Below are 16302 nucleotides of genomic sequence, written 5' to 3' on the forward strand. Positions count from 1 at the left end.
ATCCGCCGCGGACACGAGTCCCGGGGCTCTCCCGTGCCGCTCGCGCCGCCCCCGCGCCGGCGGCGGCGGCGGAAGCGGAAGCGCTGGAGGGCGGGCGCAGTGAGGCGGGGCCGCGGCCATGGCGGCCGTGCTGCAGCAGCTCCTGGAGCGCGCCGAGCTCGCCAAGCTGCCCCGCACCGTGCAGGGCAAGCTGGAGCGCTTCCTGGGCGACCAGCAGGGCGAGATCGAGGGGCTGCGCGCCCGCCACGAGCGCTTCAAGGTGGACAGCGGTGAGTGCGGGCGGGGGGCGCGGCGGGCCCGCGGGCCTGGCTGAGGGGAGGGAGCGCGGCGGGGGGGCCTTCCAGAGGCTTCCAGGGGGTACCCTGAGGGCTTTGAGGCTGAGAAGGGGCTGGGAAGGACACTGCAGTGGGACCTGGTCGTGTTTGGTCTCTCTCGTTGGCTCCTGGAGTCTCTTTCTTTTTTTTTTTTTTTTTTCTCTTACCAAGAATGTTCAGGGTTAAAACTATTTGGAGCGGGTTTAAAGAACATTGAGGGACTGGAGCGTGTGCAGGGAAGGAAAGGGAGCTGGGAAGGGGCTGGAGCAGCAGGAGTGGCTGAGGGAGCTAGGGGGGCTCAGCCTGGAGAAAAGGAGGCTCAGGGGGGACCTTCTGGCTCTGCAACCCCCTGACAGGAGGGGGGAGCCGGGGGGGGTCGGGCTCTGCTGCCAGGGAACAAGGGACAGGAGGAGAGGGAACGGCCTCCAGCTGTGCCAGGAGAGGCTCCGGCTGGATATTGGGAAAATTTCTTCACTGAAAGAGTTGTCCAGCCCTGGCACAGCTGCCCAGGGCAGTGGTGGAGTCCCCGTCCCTGGAGGTGTCCAAAAAACGTGTGGCTGTGGCACTTGGGGACACAGGTTACAGGTGGCCTTGGCAGTGCTGGGGGATGGTTGGACTCTGACCTTTCAGGTCTCTTCCAGTCCGGATGATTCTCTGCTTCAGCCTGCTCTGATCCTTGTCGTGGAGGAGAAATAGAGTTTTGTTTTCCCACCTGCCAAACAGCCTCAGGTTTATACCTTTGTGCTACATAACATGTTGAAGGCCATTCTGTGAAATGGTCCCGAGAGAATCAATGTTTTTATGTTGATGTGCTGGTTTAAGAGTCAACCAGCAGGGGAAATGAACTCAACTCAAAGGAGAGATTATAAGTCAGAATAACAATTTACTAAAATAATACAGTAAGTACAATCATACAAACAAACAGTTGGTCTTAACCCACAAAACCCAAATGTATGACCCAGTACCCTGGGGCATGAACAAAGTGGTGTTCCTTGGGCCCCGCTTGAGTCCAAAGTAAAGGGAGAGGGGAAGAACCTGCTGGTGGGAGAGCTGTTGCAGTCTGGTCAAAAGTGGTGATTGCAGTGAGATGCCGGGGGAAGAGCTGTTGCAGTCTGGTCAAAAGTGGTGATTGCAGTCCAGTTGAGGGTGGTGGTCTAAGTCTGTTTGAGAGCGATGAGCTGCAGTCTTTCTCTGGATCCCACAGAGTGGTTCCAAAAATGTTCCAAGACTCCAAGATTATATATCCTGCAGTTCAGGCAGGAATGCCCAGCACTTCCCTCAGGGCGGGGAGTTCCACAAAGGGTGTGAGGACAGGAGCATCCTCCTATCTCACAGGCCTCTTAACACCTAGTTTGTAGCCTGAGGAGTCAGGCTCTATGGGCAGATGGTGTAAATGGTTCATTGATAACAGTTTCTGGGAAATGGCATGGAAGGCTATAGAATACCCAGTTTTGGGTTACACCCATACCCTGATGAACTGGTCTCAGTTGTCCTAACTAGGACAGTTGATTTGGAGGTTACTTGGTCACAGAACAATAGTACCAGGAGAGAACAGGAGAGAAGAGTGTAATGTTGGGAATGAGTTCATTTATTGGGAATGTGACATGCTTCTGATGTGAAACTTTACTTCCACCTTTCTTTCAGCCTCTTTCACGATAGAAGTCTTGCTAAATGAATTATTCAAGTGCAGTGTGAATTAAGGGAACCCACCAATTTTAGCAGGGTGCTCTTCCAAGTCCATTCTTCTCATGTGTGGCAGGAGGGGCAAAATTATTTGAAGCTGAGAGGTGTGAGAGAAAGCAGGAGATAGAGAAACATCTCTCAGGACTTCCTTAGGAGCCCGTTCTCCCCAGGAGTTCTGCTTCTACTGAGTATTTTACAGTGAAGCTCCATGACACAGTTACTGTTTCAGATAAAAGAAATTCAAGCCTAATCATTCTTTTCAGTACACAGGGAATAGAGCACAGGAATTCACTTTAGGAAGTGTTCATTACAACTTTTCTCAGTCAAACCCCTTGATATCTGTGATTATATGGGGTTTGTTGTACATGCAGATAAATACTTCAGAGGTAAAAGAAGTTGTAAGTTGATGAAAGCACATTGCATAATTGTGCTGCTACAACATCTGTGGCTACATCAGAAATGTTAAAGAACTACTCAGATTCATTAGGCTGTTATTTGATGGATAATTTCATAGAATCACAGAACAGTTTGGGTTCGAAGGGACCTTAAAGCTCATCTTGTTTCAACCCCCTGCCATGGCTGAAACCTCCCACTAGACCAGGTTGAAACATATCACAATTTCTGGAAACTTTTCATGCTAGCAAAATGTTTTAAACAATGTTAATTCAATGTGGAAGTGCAGCTTTTTGCTTTTAAAAATGCTTTTTTTTCTTCGAATTCCACTACAGTCTTAGTATTTTTATATATTTTCTTTATAAATGCCTTTCTTTGGTAGAAATGTCTGTTAATAAGGATTCTTGGTAAAGGTGAGAAAGAAAAGGAAATGTTTATGAAATGCAACTGAGCTGACTTTGTTATCCTGCAGAACAACAGTACTTTGAAGTGGAAAAGCGACTGGCTCAGAGTCAGGAGAGGCTTGTGAATGAGACCCAGGAATGTCAAACTCTGCGGGAGGAGCTCAAAAAGCTTCGTAAGTGAACTGTGCATTCCTGAAGAACGGGCAGAATATCCATCCTTTAGCCCAGTTTCTGCTGGAATTCTTTAGGAGTTGAAAATCCATCATCAGCTGCACTTGTGTTTCTGCTCGTAAAGAGGTGTTTTGGTTTTGTGGTCAAGTCGGCCCTTCTAATGAAATTTTTTGTCCTAATGGAAAAAACCCACCTTGCTTTGTGATTTTTGTGGTAATGAATTAATGTGCATAATAAGTGCTTTGCTCTAAAGATTGCCTTAGTCTGCCACAACACCACCCTGTCCATTCAGAGGGAAGTCTGGAATTGTTTGGGTTTTTTTTTTTATTAAAGATTTTTAAGGGAATTTTTGACTCGGTTCCATTTGAAGAGTGAACGTTGTCATATTCCAATGGAGATCCCTCCCTACTGTTTGTTCTCACCCAACAGATGAGCAGCTGAAGTCACTCAGTGAGAAGAACAAGGAGCTCGAGGCTGCCCAGGACCGGAACGCGGCCGTTCAGGTACTGGGGGAACGTGGCCATAACCTCAAATCCTGGGATTCACCTGGATTCTCTGTGCAGCACAGAGTGCAACCAGTTCCCAACTGGGCTGGACCAGTATGTCCCTATTTACATGTGTACAGGAAAACCATGTGGGCTTACATCAGTAAAAGCTGGTGTTTTAGCAAACTGAGTGACAGGTGAGCAGCTCCTTTTGTTTCAGTTGGGGTGGATTGTTCCATTCTGGCTGAAACCTGTTGGGAAGTGACTTTAGCCAAACCCCAAAAATTCAGACAAAGGTATAAACAAGAATTCTGTTTTTCCCCATTCTTTCCCACTCTCAGGCACAGTTTTCCTTTTATACTCAGTGTTATGCTCAGAAGTCTGGGGTTGCAGGATGGGTCATTGAGCTGGCTGATCCAGCAGAACAGTAATTTTGGAGCAGGAAGCAAACCCAAGATTATTAGATTGATTTTTCCACAATAACAGGACTGATCTGATTGTTTCCCCAGGGGGGCTTACCTAGGCCTGACTGAGGTGCTTTGTAGTGGCATCTTGAAGGCACAGGCACTGCTGTTGCCTATAAACAATCCAAGATCTTTGACTTTGATTTGATTTTTATTTTGATTTTTTTTTACACAGATTCATTTCTTGCTTACTCTGTTACCTCTTTTATTGAACCAACTAAAACTGTTTCAACGAAGTCTTGAGTATCAAATCTGTCTTTCAAAGAATACTAAAATTAAATGCAGTTTTGAACAGTTCCTATTGTTAGACTGATTCAGCTCCCCACTCTGCAAGCCTCTTATCTGAGTTTTCAGTTGGCTAGAGTGACTTACTGAGGTTTAGCTTGCTGCTGTGTGATCCTGAGTGTGAGTGGTGACTATAAACTGTTGCAGAGAGCTGGTCACGTTTCTTTATTGATTTTTTTTCCATTTTTTTCAGAGCCAGTTAAGTAGAGAGAAGGAAGAACTGGAAGCTGAGAAGAGAGACTTGGTTCGAACAAGCGAAAGGCGATCCCAGGAGGTTGAACATTTAAATGGTACAGCCAAGTCATAAAATACTGAATAAAAAGACGTGCTTGAGCAATTGAATTAAGTGGAGTAGCCAGGCAGCACCAAGTAATGGATTAGCAGGAATCAGTATTTAGAGGAAAGGAAAGAAGGCAGGAAATAACACACTAATTGCAGAAAACCAGCAGTTTGGTGCTTGTTTTTGTAGATTTAAACCCATACCTTACACGGTATCTTACTGCCCAACATACAATTACATCCATTACGTCTTGCCTGTTCTCATTCTTTACAATTTAGTTATGTGAGTAATCAAAGCTGTTACACAATCAAGGTGTTTTTAACACTGATTTCCTTCCTCCAGAGGATGTAAAACGCTTAAATGAAAAGCTTGCAGAAGCAAACACAGAAAAGGCCAAACTTCAGTTGAAGTTGGATGAGCTTCAAACATCAGATGTTTCCATGAAGGTGAGCAGGATTCGGTATGCACAGTGTGTGTGTTCTGAGTTGTTTGGGTGTGATGTAATCATCTGGGCATGATTCCCTCTGAAAGTAGGGCAAGGGAGCTCCTGTTATTTATAGCAGATTGCTTTATTATGAAGTTGGTGGCTGTGAGTGGAAGTGAGGTGTGTATTCACAGAAGGCAAGGGGTATCAAGTTGGGCAAGCATGTCCAAGCCTCAGTGGTGGTAGTGGTGGCCTCTCCTACCCACTGGGTAGGAGGGACCCTCCAGGTCCAGGAGGGCAGGTAGAGAAGGGAAAAATAATTGGTTGTGAACCTGCACCCTTTCTCTTTGGGCAGAATAAACTCCATAAAGAGAGGGGGGAAAGGAGAAAAAAGGAGGAAAACTTCAATACACTAAATAAATTTCCTTTAACTAGGTATTAATCTAGTTAATCCAGCTAACATAAACTGAGGAAACTAACTCAAGTGGCAAGAATTTCTCGGTAACTTATTACCAATGTAATAAAGACCACTGCCTGTCATTTGGTGTTATTTACCAAAGTACAGTACATTTTTGCTACTCCTCCTCCCATCAGAGTAGTTTAATTTGTTTTCTGGGGAACCAGCACAATTTCACTGTGCAATTTGCCTTCTTAGTACCGTGAGAAAAGGTTGGAGCAAGAAAAAGAGCTGCTGCAGAATCAAAACACGTGGCTGAATACTGAGTTGAAAGCCAAAACAGATGAACTTCTGCATACTGCCAGGGAGAAAGGCAATGAAATCTTGGAGCTCAAATGCAGTCTGGAGAACAAAAAAGAGGAGGTAATGTAACTACTGAGTGCTTTTGTCGTTTGTACCACCTGATTGTCATTTTGTCAATTATACCACCTGACTAACTGTATTAAACAAAGCCAAGTACTTTAATAACTGTATTAGAGTTACCATTTATGCTCTTCCTGCGAGTTCTGGGGGTTTTTTTAAAGTAAAAAGCAATGAGATGGGTATTTTCCAAAATAAACTAGACTAGAAAGAAAAATATCTGTATGGTGTTCTCATTTCTTCTTTGAATAGGTTTCCAGACTGGAGGAACAGGTGAACAGCTTGAAACAGTCAAATGAAAACCTTCAGAAGCACGTGGAAGAACTTTTGAATAAACTGAAGGAGGTGAGACAACGGGAATATATGTGAATATGTGGAACAGCATTATTGTTGCTTCTACAAATGGAAAAATAAAATGTGTGAAACAGAAGTAGTGGAATGCTCCCCTGCCCTGTCTCTGCTTTAATTTACCAGGCAAAAGAGCAGCAGGCAAGTATGGAGGAGAGATTCCACAACGAGCTGAATGCCCACATGAAATTATCCAACTTGTATAAGGTGAGTTTATTGATTCTAAGTGTATATCTGGGGCTGAATATCAGTGTTAAGTGTAATCAGGCCAGTGGGGGGTTTCTTCCCCACAAAGGGTGGATGTGGGAAGGACTGACTTCCATGCAGAACACTGCAAAGCATCCAAAATGTTGTTTTCTTTGCTGCTGTCTTAGTCAGCATTTGAAATCTTACATTGTTTGGATTATCTTGTAGATTAAGCAAAACTGGGAGTGAAATATTAATTTTATGTTCAATGTTTTGAGGCTTCCTGTAAGAATGTGGTTATGTCTTGGGATAAATTAGGGTATAAAAGTCTGTGTGTGAAGTGTGACTGTGCAAGTGATGTTTGGTTAGTAGAAGCTGATTTCAGATAACACAGTGACCTGATTAAGACACAGCTGAATGTCCCGGATTCTGCCAAATAATGACACACTATCTAAACAAATAACTTATATTTGTTTTGTTGGCTCAAAGAGTGAAAAACACCCTGTAGTGTATTGACTAGGACAAAGTCAGCTAAAGCAGACACCCGCTTGCTCTTTGTCTTACACAAACTATGTTCACAGCTTGCTGAGCTCTGTTGCTTGAGTTTTCTTGCTTAAATACCCACATAAACATTGTGGTTTGTGCTTGCACTTGTGAGATCTCTAACTGGAAGCAAAGAAACATAAATTATTTATATAAAATTACCTCAAAATACCAAATTTTTCAGACTGATCAAAATTGAGTTCTCAAAACTTCTCTCACATTTCTTTGGTGAAGAGAAGGAACAAAGCCAGAAGCTGAAGGCCAGACATTGTATTGGGAATTGTCATCTCAAATCCATGTTTGACACTTCTTACTCTCAGATGTGCAGTTTGCATCAAAGTGAGACTTAATCCAAGTGGAAAGGATTATCCAGTTTAGTTGAATCTGTTAGCATTTTACTCAAAAAACTGTGTGTTCCTAATTTTTGGTCAGTTTAAGCTTCCTTATAAAGATCCAGTTGCTATTTCTGCGTACTAAAGGTGGGCTAAAATGCTTTTTTTAGAGTGCTGCTGACGACTCTGAGGCCAAGAGCAATGAGCTGACAGGAGCAGTGGAAGAGCTGCACAAGCTCCTGAAGGAAGCAGGGGAAGGTAAGCTGGGAACAAGATGGCAAAGGGAGGAGAGCAGTTGTGCTCCTTTTTGGTACCTTGATGCATTGAAAAATGGGGTTTGTGTGTTCAGGGAAGGGACTGCACTGGGCTTCTGGGATGATGAAAACAGCAGTCACTTTGTAGTAAAAATTTTAGCTGATGAGTCGAATTTACTCGTGTTTGGGGAACTACTTTCAAATATACTTGGAATTTTACTTTGCATTTTGATGAGAGGATCTAATTTTGCAAGATATGTCTTCGCTTTAGTTTCTTATTTTAGATTCCCTTTCTCTAATAAAAGGACAGTTCAAACATTTTACCCTTTTCTAAGCAAAGGTGACAGGCAGTGATTCTTGCTTCTCTCATGCTACTGTTTTTTTAATCACATGAACTTCTGCAGATCATATACAGTTAAAGTAAAATTTAAGGCACATAGGTGAATTTTGGTATTTTTAAAAATAAATAAATGAAACCAATCACAACACACAACCTACCTGTCTGATTTAATTGTAGCTAATAAAGCAGCCCAGGAGCATTTGGCTGAGGTGGAAGAGTCCAAAGCTGTGATGGAAAAGGAACTGAGAGAGAAGATCAGTAAGCTGGAGAAGGAGCTGGAGAATGCCAACGATTTACTGTCTGCTACGAAACGCAAAGGTGGGATCCTGCTGGGACTGAAATACAGAAAATCTCAGCCTTCCTGTTCTCTTGCATGAGAATACTGTGCTGAAGGATGGAAATGATAAACTATTCATATTTTCCTCTTTTTGAAAAAACCCAAATAATAGAAAACAAAGCTTTAACGTTAAATCTTACTCAGTGCTCGCTGTTCTGGTTATGTCTTTGTTGTTGTTTGCCTCTTATCAGTAATTTCTAAAGGAAAAAGAGCAGAGCAGTAAGGAGCAGAAGAATGAAGTATATTTGCTGTATCCTTATGTTAATTTAATGAAAATGAACCAGTGTTCTGCTGCTCTAAAGCTCTGGCAGTGTGATAAGAAAGCTGAGGTTAAACTTTGATCCAGGTATTTCAATTACTGATGTTCTGAAATGATCTCAATTTGAAGAGTCCTAATAGTAAAAGCTTTTCAGCATTTCCAATTAAACTAAACAGAGACACTGATAATGTATGCCTTGGAATATTGTAGGTAATACCAGTCACTTGCACGTAAATGTGTATAATAGAGATTACAGAAAGCTCTTAAACCAGAAACTTTAAGGGCTTAAAATAGTAATTTAGAATACAGGAGTTAGAAAGGTGTACGAGACATGGTTTAGATTAGTAAAGAATACTTATGGAGGGAATTATTGCAGCTTTTTAATGGGATTGTGTCTCCAGGAGCCATCCTGTCCGAGGAGGAGCTGGCAGCCATGTCTCCCACTGCTGCAGCTGTAGCCAAAGTGGTCAAGCCTGGAATGAAGTTAACTGAGGTGAGTGAAGAGAAATTCTTCATTAGCAAGGCCCTTGAAATGCCATCAGAGAGACACTAATAAAATAAAGGTGCAGCCTTGGTTCGCTGGTTTGGATTTGGTGTAATCCCTGAAGTCAGTGAAGTCTTATTTGAGGCAGACTTTGCTTGCTAAGTTACTGGGAGTTTTTTCAATATACCTTACAGTTTTTGTTTAGTAGATCAAATTCAGAAATAAGTGGATTTTGCTAAAATAAACTTATTTTATATATGCAGACTTCTTTTGCTTATTTCCATAATTGTATAATCTGTACTGCTGTGCTTTTGGCTTATACTTGCAAAAAAAATTGATATAACCATAGCTCATACGAATTCTAGGGGGTTTTATGTTTCTATTTATGTAATTTGTGTGTTCATTATTTGCTACTGATGTTCTGTCCAGCTATTAAATTACTTTCTTTTGTGTTACTAGTTTTGATCTTTCTGTTGTCTTAAATTTGTTTAAGATTTGTGCCTTTTACATCGAATTCTTTTATTGCAGACATTTGCACTGTAAAGCTGGCTGTTTTTAAATTAATAACTGTACCTGTTTTGCCGTGGTATGAGCCCTAAAAACATATTGTTTTGAAAGTCCAACTTGTTTCTCTGAATTAACTGGTGTAGAATTATGTAAAATTATACTGCCTTAAGGTATAAATTGTATAATGACCAGTGGTTCTTTTTAAGAGAACATCTACCGAAAACAAACCAAGAAACCTTCTGTTGCAGCTCTACAATGCCTATGTGGAATCTCAGGATCAGTTGCATATGGAAAAGCTGGAGAACAAGAGAATCAATAAATATTTGGATGAAATAGTGCAGGAAGTGGAAGCCAAAGCCCCAATCCTGAAACGTCAGCGTGAGGAATTCGAGCGATCCCAAAAAGCTGTTGCAAGTCTGTCTGCAAAGCTTGAACAAGCTATGAAGGTCAGTGGAAAATAAAAGAACATGTAAAATGATGGGGAAAACTAATTTTTTGTTCTTTAAGTCTAATTGCTGTTGGAAATGTATAAAATGGGTCTCTCAGTCAACTTCTGTTGTGGGAAAAGACCTGTGGAACTTTGTGGCTTGCGGTTTATGGGACTGTACAAAGAATTTTACAAAATCAACATAATTCGTAGTTTTTTTATAGTGAAGATTTACAATCTCTTGTTTTCTGAGCGAGCGGTTTAGTATTTGTCTGTCCATTGACATAAAATTGGAGTTCAGTGCTCCCTTCCTGTTAATTTTCATCCATATAGCAGTACAGCATGAAAGAGTGTGGCTTTTGATTCCAAAACACCTGGAGTTTAACCTTGGGAGTGTAACTTTAAAGAGCAGTTTGGTTCACAAGGCATGTGTGCACATGATGTTATCTGTCTTTAGAGGAATGTGAGTTGAGTGGTGATGTATTCCTTCCTGTTTGCTTGCAGGAGATCCATTGCTTGCAGGATAAGGCAGATCAAGCCAACAAACACGCCTCTTTCTTTGAGAGAGAAACCCAGAGACTGGAAGTTCGAGTAAAAGATCTTTCCCAGCAGGTGAACCAATGTTGTTATGGTTAAATGTGCTATTTGTGATTGATTTATTAATATGGTGCTGTATTTTTGATGTTTGTTTGGAAGTTGTGTTCAGCCATGTGTAGACTTTGGTTGTCCTAAGTGCCTTTGTGATATTAAAAGCTTCTCCTTAGAACATCATGGTACTGCTATTTCTGCTTTCACAACTTCAGTAAGATTAGCTGGGTAGAAGTGATGCTGCTGTAGGATAATACTGTTAAATATCTGACATGGGAAACTCACATACCCTTTTGATTGAAATGTCCTGTTATCTGTTTGCAGAACTCAACACAGATTATCCACTTCTGATCTTGTTGCCTTTTGTCAGACTCATTTTTCTAGAATATAACTATCTTACAAGGATTTATTGATTGTAATTGTATATTGTAGAAAAAAACCCTGAATTTCCAAGTACTTTATTTTTCACATGTTGTTTTTCAGAGCAAACTTTTGAGTCTGTGTGCAAACTTCACTCTAGAACATTCTCTTTCAGATTTGTGTGCTGCTGATGGAACTGGAAGAAGCCAGAGGCAATCACGTGATCCGTGAGGAAGCAGTGAGCTCTGCTGACATCAGCAGCTCTTCTGAAGTGATCACTCAGCATCTGGTCTCCTACAGAAATATCCAAGAACTTCAGCAGCAGAATCAGCGTCTCTTGGTGGCTCTTAGGGAGCTGGGAGAGGCTAGAGAAAAAGAGGAGCAGGAAACAGCATCATCTAAGTAAGTCACCCCTTTCCTTCTAGTAAATTGTTTCTCTGCTCATGCTGCTGACTTCTGTGAAGTTATTCCCAGGAACAGAATTGCCTGTATTCTGCTTTTCATGGAAGAGGGCTACTTTTGTTACCATCTACAAATGGCAGCCCAAAGGCCTGTCTTCCTAGAAGTTTACAGGACTGTGTCAGAGAATCACAGGATCGTTGAGGTTGGAAAAGACCTCATGGAATCCCCCCTGTGCCCGATGCCCACCTTGTCCCCCAGCCCAGAGCACTGAGTGCCACAACCAGGCCTTCCTGGGACACCTCCAGGGCTGGGCACTCCAAACCTCCCTGGGCAGCCCCTGCCAAGGCCTGACCACCCTTTCCAGCAGGAAATTCCTCCTCCTGTCCAACCTGAGCCTCCCCTGGCACAGCTGGAGGCCGTTCCCTCTCCTCCTGTCCCTTGTTCCCTGGGAGCAGAGCCCGACCCCCCCCTGGCTCCCCCCTCCTGTCAGGGAGTTGCAGAGCCAGAAGGATCTTACTGAGCCTCCTTTTCTCCAGGCTGAGCCCCCCCCAGCTCCCTCAGCTGCTCCTGCTGCTCCAACCCCTTCCCAGCTCCCTTTCCTTCCCTGCACACGCTCCAGCCCCTCAATGTCTTTCCTGAAAGGAGGACCCCAGAACACCTTGATATCTGTGAACACCTTGCTGTGTGTGTTACTGAAAGCCACTGTTGTTCCAGGATTTCTGAGCTCCAGAGCCAGCTGGACGAAGCCCTGGGTGAGCTCCACCAGCTGCGGGAATCACGGCAGCACCAGCTGCAGCTCGTGGAGTCCATCATCCGGCAGCGGGACATGTTCCGCATCCTGCTCACCCAGACCACGGGAGCCATCATCCCTCTGCAAGGTAACCCCATTGCAGTGGGGCTGTGTGATCTTCTGCTTCGGCAGGAATTGTTGCCTTTAAAATCCCCTCTGTGTTTCTTTAGCTTCAGGTATGTTACCAGAGGAGCTCTGTCTCACCTCCACTCCAAAGCGGCCCAGTTTACCTCCGGCCATGTCAACTCCTGCCCCCGTGTCCATGAGTGAGTCCGTGGAGACTGTGGAGGCTAAGGCTGCACTGAAGCAGGTACATTTTTCAGCAGGCACTAGAAAAAGCTGTCACTGTTTCTTTTTACTCTTGGTAACACTTTTATATCTGTTCTTTGTCGTAGTTGCAGGAAGTTTTTGAGAACTATAAAAAAGAAAAGGCAGAGAACGACAAGCTACTGAATGAACAAAACGAAAAGCTTCAGGAGCAGGTCACAGACCTGAGGTCCCAAAATGCCAAGATATCCACACAGCTGGAGTTTGCCTCCAAACGGTAAATCAGCTGTTTTAACCTAGCCTTAGGTCTGGTTCTCTGGCACTTGTTGGCTGCTTGGTTGTTTGCTAAGGAAGAATTGCCAGTTAAACACCAATATTGTCTATTCTGTGTAAGAACACGAAGTTAATAGTGAAGGTGGGAGCAAGAGTATAACCTCCAGCAGAGTGAGGCACTTCTGAAAACTGCTGCATAAAACCATGAAACAGCTGTGTGCGTGCACCTCCTGCAGTTAAATGGTTGGATGTGGCAAACACGTGCTTTGCTTTGTTGTTCCCTGTGAAGGTATGAAATGCTGCAGGACAACGTGGAAGGATATCGCCGGGAGATCACCTCTCTGCACGAGAGAACCCAGAAACTCACAGCCACCACTCAGAAGCAAGAGCAGATAATTAACACCATGACTCAAGACCTGAGGGGAGCTAATGAAAAACTGGCAGTGGCAGAGGTTAGTAATTGTTTGTGGCACTGCTGGATATTTCAAGCGAGTACTAGAGTTTTTCTTATGATTATCTTGAAATTGCTAAGTGAAGACGTAAGAATAAGGTGTTTCAGTTCACAGAGAAAACAGAATATCCAGCAGTTGCATTCTTACTCTTCTTAGTTAAATTCACATGAATTTTAATATGCCATCTATAATATGAAAACCTTTTATTAACATAATATTAACTGATCATAAAAATAAATTAATGGGTAGATTTGGGATTGATAACAAAGTTCTTATTACTTGTTGTCCTAAAGGTACGAGCAGAAAACTTGAAAAAGGAGAAAGATATCTTGAAGATGTCAGATGTGCGTTTGACTCAGCAACGGGATTCTCTGTTGGTGGAACAGAGAGGACAGAACTTGCTGCTCACTAATTTGAGAACAATTCAGGTATGTGGTGTTGAGTCTGTCCAAATTGAGTCTGTCTGTCAGAGTTTTCGGTGAATACCCATCAAAATCAAATAAAACAGTCATGGGATTGGGTCTCAAACTGGATTTTTGTATGGTTACAAATCGACACTGAACATAAAATGCTTGAGCAACTTGTTTCAACAAGGTTGTGATTCCTATCCTACTCTTTTATTTACCTGGGCAAAGTCCTGAGAATTTTGAGTTGATGAGAAGGGTTGTCTTAATAAAACAGAAACAAAACACGTGGAACAAAGTGAAAGGAAAAAAATCTGTTAATTATTAGCAAAATTTACCAGTGCCTGCCTTGGTAGTTTATTTTCCTATTACATTATATTTACTTTTTTACTTTTATATAATTTATTATAAGGTATATTGACACTTATTGTGTATTTAGGGTTGCACATATTATCGTGTGACTGAATCCTATTTCTGTAGTGGATCTTTTGGGGGAGTTTTAATCCATGGAATTAGACTGCATGAATAATAGATTTCCTTACAATAATATTTATTATATCAGTATTATTAAAAAATTTTTCAAAACTAAGTCAGACATTGTAAGTGCTACTTTTCATAATATTCTGAATCTGCCTATTATTTATTTTGGGGATAGGAGAAGTGTTGTGACAACTTTGTGTGAAGTGCTGCAGTAATTCAGAAGAAAATCATTAAAGTGATTTTAAGCATAGTGCATCATGCTCTTTTATCAGGGAATACTGGAGAGGTCTGAGACAGAAACAAAGCAAAGACTCAATAATCAGATAGAAAAGCTGGAGCGTGAGATATCTCAGCTGAAGAAGAAACTGGAGAGTGAGGTGGAACAAAGACATTCCCTCACCAAAAATCAAGAGGTGAGTGGAAATGTGCTACACTTGTTTTGGGGAAGATAAAGTTCATGGCTTCTGCCAGCTCACAGCGTGTTCCTTTGTAAACACGTTTGGTCTTTGTGTCATTTGGGAATAATTACAAGTTGAGGAACCTTGTGTTTGCAGGTTCAGATCCTGGATCTTAAGAGGCAGCTGGAGACTGAGACAAACCGTCACGTTAACACAAAGGAGCTCCTGAAGAATGCCCAGAAAGAAGCTGCCATGTTGAAGCAGCAGCTTAACAACACCGAGGCTCAGCTGACATCTCAGTCATCACAGAGGCCTCCAGGGAAAGGTAAGATGTTCTTCTGTATTTAATTTCTCTTTATGGGAAATACTGCTGCCTGCAGAATAGTAAAATTCATAATCCATAGTAATTTGGAATTAGGAGGGCGGTACACTAAATAGTAAACCTCTTGGTTCATCACATATTCAGACAAATGATTACAGGATGATTTGTTAATGTGAAACTCCTGTCCAAGCAGTCTTTGACAAAGGGGAAGAAGAAAGCAAAACTTATTAAAGGATGCCTTTTATTTTTATTTGAAGGAACTTAAGTCTGTTAGGTTAGGTATTTTTAAATAGTCAACAGTGTTTATTGTAAGCTCTTATTTTGGTTAGGTGTGACAGTTGTATTTAGGGAAGCTTTGTGAAGGTGATTGTTTTTTCCATATTATTATCCTAAAAATACTTCAGTTTTTGACAGAACAGTGGTTAAAAAAACCTGAATTAAACTTCCATTAATGAATGTGCTCTAATGTTGCAGGTCAGCAGAGTCCAAATGAAGATGTGGATGATCTTGTAAGTCGACTGAGACAAGCTGAGGAACAAGTCAATGACCTGAAAGAGAGACTCAAGACTAGTTCTAGTAATGTGGAGCAGTACAGGGCCATGGTTCTTAGTCTGGAGGAATCCCTTAATAAGGAAAAACAAGTAAGTAGTTACCATTGTTTATTAGTGCCATTATTCATTGCTCTTTGTGATTCTCCATATTTTCAGTGTTGTTGGTCTAAATGAGATGCTCAGAATACCTATTCTGGCTTTAAGTTGTTAATAAAATACTGGTTTTATATCAGAATAATGTATTCAATGGGGGGAAAATTGATCTCATGATGGATTTTAATGCAGGTGACAGAGGAAGTTCGTACAACAGTTGAAGCTCGTCTGAAGGAGTCCTCAGAGTATCAGGCACAGCTGGAGAAGAAGTTGATGGAGTCAGAAAAGGAAAAACAAGAAGTGCAAGAGGAAAAACGTAAAGCTGTGGAGAATATGGAACAACAGGTATGCACTGAGCACCCTCTTCCCTAAATCCCCTTGCAGAGTCCACAGCAATGTGCTTTTACAAGACTTCTTGGTTTTCACAGTATAGTAGTGCCCAGAACTAAATGTTTCATAGTGCACATGGGGCTGACTGAATTTGGGAGAGGGTTCCAAACAGGAGTAGTACCTTAACCCTGGTACTTCGTTGGGGTGATTGTGTGTTCAAAGCTGTCTTCCTGAACTTTGAGCACAGTTTGCAGAAAAACATGAGTAAAAGCCTTTGAGAGAGGTTTCAGAAACAAACAAGATGACTGTAAGTAGAATTACTACAGGCCCAGCTCTGAAAAAACACGAATATATTTTTACCAGGAAAGAGCTATTTATATTAATAAGTCCAAATATTGAAAGTATTTCTCTGCTTTTTTAATACTACTATAAGTAGCTAATTACCCTTCAGTTCTACATTATTAATGACTGCGTTCAGTACTCTGTAAAATACTTTGTCACTTAGTGTTGGCTTTGTTCTCACTTTGTTTTTGTTGTTCCCCTGTCCCTGCAGCTGTCGGAGCTGAAGAAGAGTCTGTCAGCTGTGCAGTCAGAGGTTCAGGAAGCTCTTCAGAGAGCCAGCACAGCTCTGAATAATGAACAGCAGGCCCGTCGTGACTGCCAGGAACAAGTACGTTGGTAGTATTTGCCTAATTTGAGCCAGGGACAGTAAACCTCGTGTTAGTCTTTTAGCTGAACTCAAAACTGAACTGCTGCTCAGAGGCTGGTGGAAGCGGGAAAAGTTCTGCAAGAGCACATTCTCTATTAAATAAGCAACTGCTTATTTAATGCTTTGTTCTTCTACTTGATCAGTAT

The 16302-nt window shown here is 42.1% G+C and overlaps 1 protein-coding gene across 3 annotated transcripts in view; it reads left to right on the forward strand.

Annotated features, from left to right (window-relative positions):
• Positions 1-103: 103 nt before the first annotated feature.
• TPR (translocated promoter region, nuclear basket protein) overlaps positions 104-16302 on the forward strand; it is a 34310-nt gene continuing 18111 nt past the window's right edge. For all 3 annotated transcript variants that reach the window (XM_027749398.2, XM_027749399.2, XM_027749400.2), the window contains exons 1-24: positions 104-269; positions 2863-2967; positions 3395-3468; positions 4393-4489; positions 4822-4925; positions 5559-5723; positions 5973-6065; positions 6195-6275; positions 7300-7387; positions 7901-8041; positions 8721-8812; positions 9559-9756; positions 10242-10349; positions 10861-11087; positions 11802-11965; positions 12048-12187; positions 12273-12421; positions 12707-12869; positions 13163-13297; positions 14026-14166; positions 14308-14476; positions 14948-15114; positions 15310-15462; positions 16001-16117. In XM_027749398.2, coding sequence (XP_027605199.1) covers positions 119-269; positions 2863-2967; positions 3395-3468; positions 4393-4489; positions 4822-4925; positions 5559-5723; positions 5973-6065; positions 6195-6275; positions 7300-7387; positions 7901-8041; positions 8721-8812; positions 9559-9756; positions 10242-10349; positions 10861-11087; positions 11802-11965; positions 12048-12187; positions 12273-12421; positions 12707-12869; positions 13163-13297; positions 14026-14166; positions 14308-14476; positions 14948-15114; positions 15310-15462; positions 16001-16117 — 3222 coding nt within the window. In that variant the 5' untranslated portion in view covers positions 104-118. The remainder of the gene's footprint in view (positions 270-2862; positions 2968-3394; positions 3469-4392; positions 4490-4821; positions 4926-5558; positions 5724-5972; positions 6066-6194; positions 6276-7299; positions 7388-7900; positions 8042-8720; positions 8813-9558; positions 9757-10241; positions 10350-10860; positions 11088-11801; positions 11966-12047; positions 12188-12272; positions 12422-12706; positions 12870-13162; positions 13298-14025; positions 14167-14307; positions 14477-14947; positions 15115-15309; positions 15463-16000; positions 16118-16302) is intronic.

The sequence above is a fragment of the Pipra filicauda genome, unplaced genomic scaffold, assembly GCF_003945595.2.
Source record: "Pipra filicauda isolate LSUMZ 115617 unplaced genomic scaffold, ASM394559v2 scaffold347_size1265977_pilon, whole genome shotgun sequence".
Lineage (NCBI taxonomy): Eukaryota > Metazoa > Chordata > Aves > Passeriformes > Pipridae > Pipra > Pipra filicauda.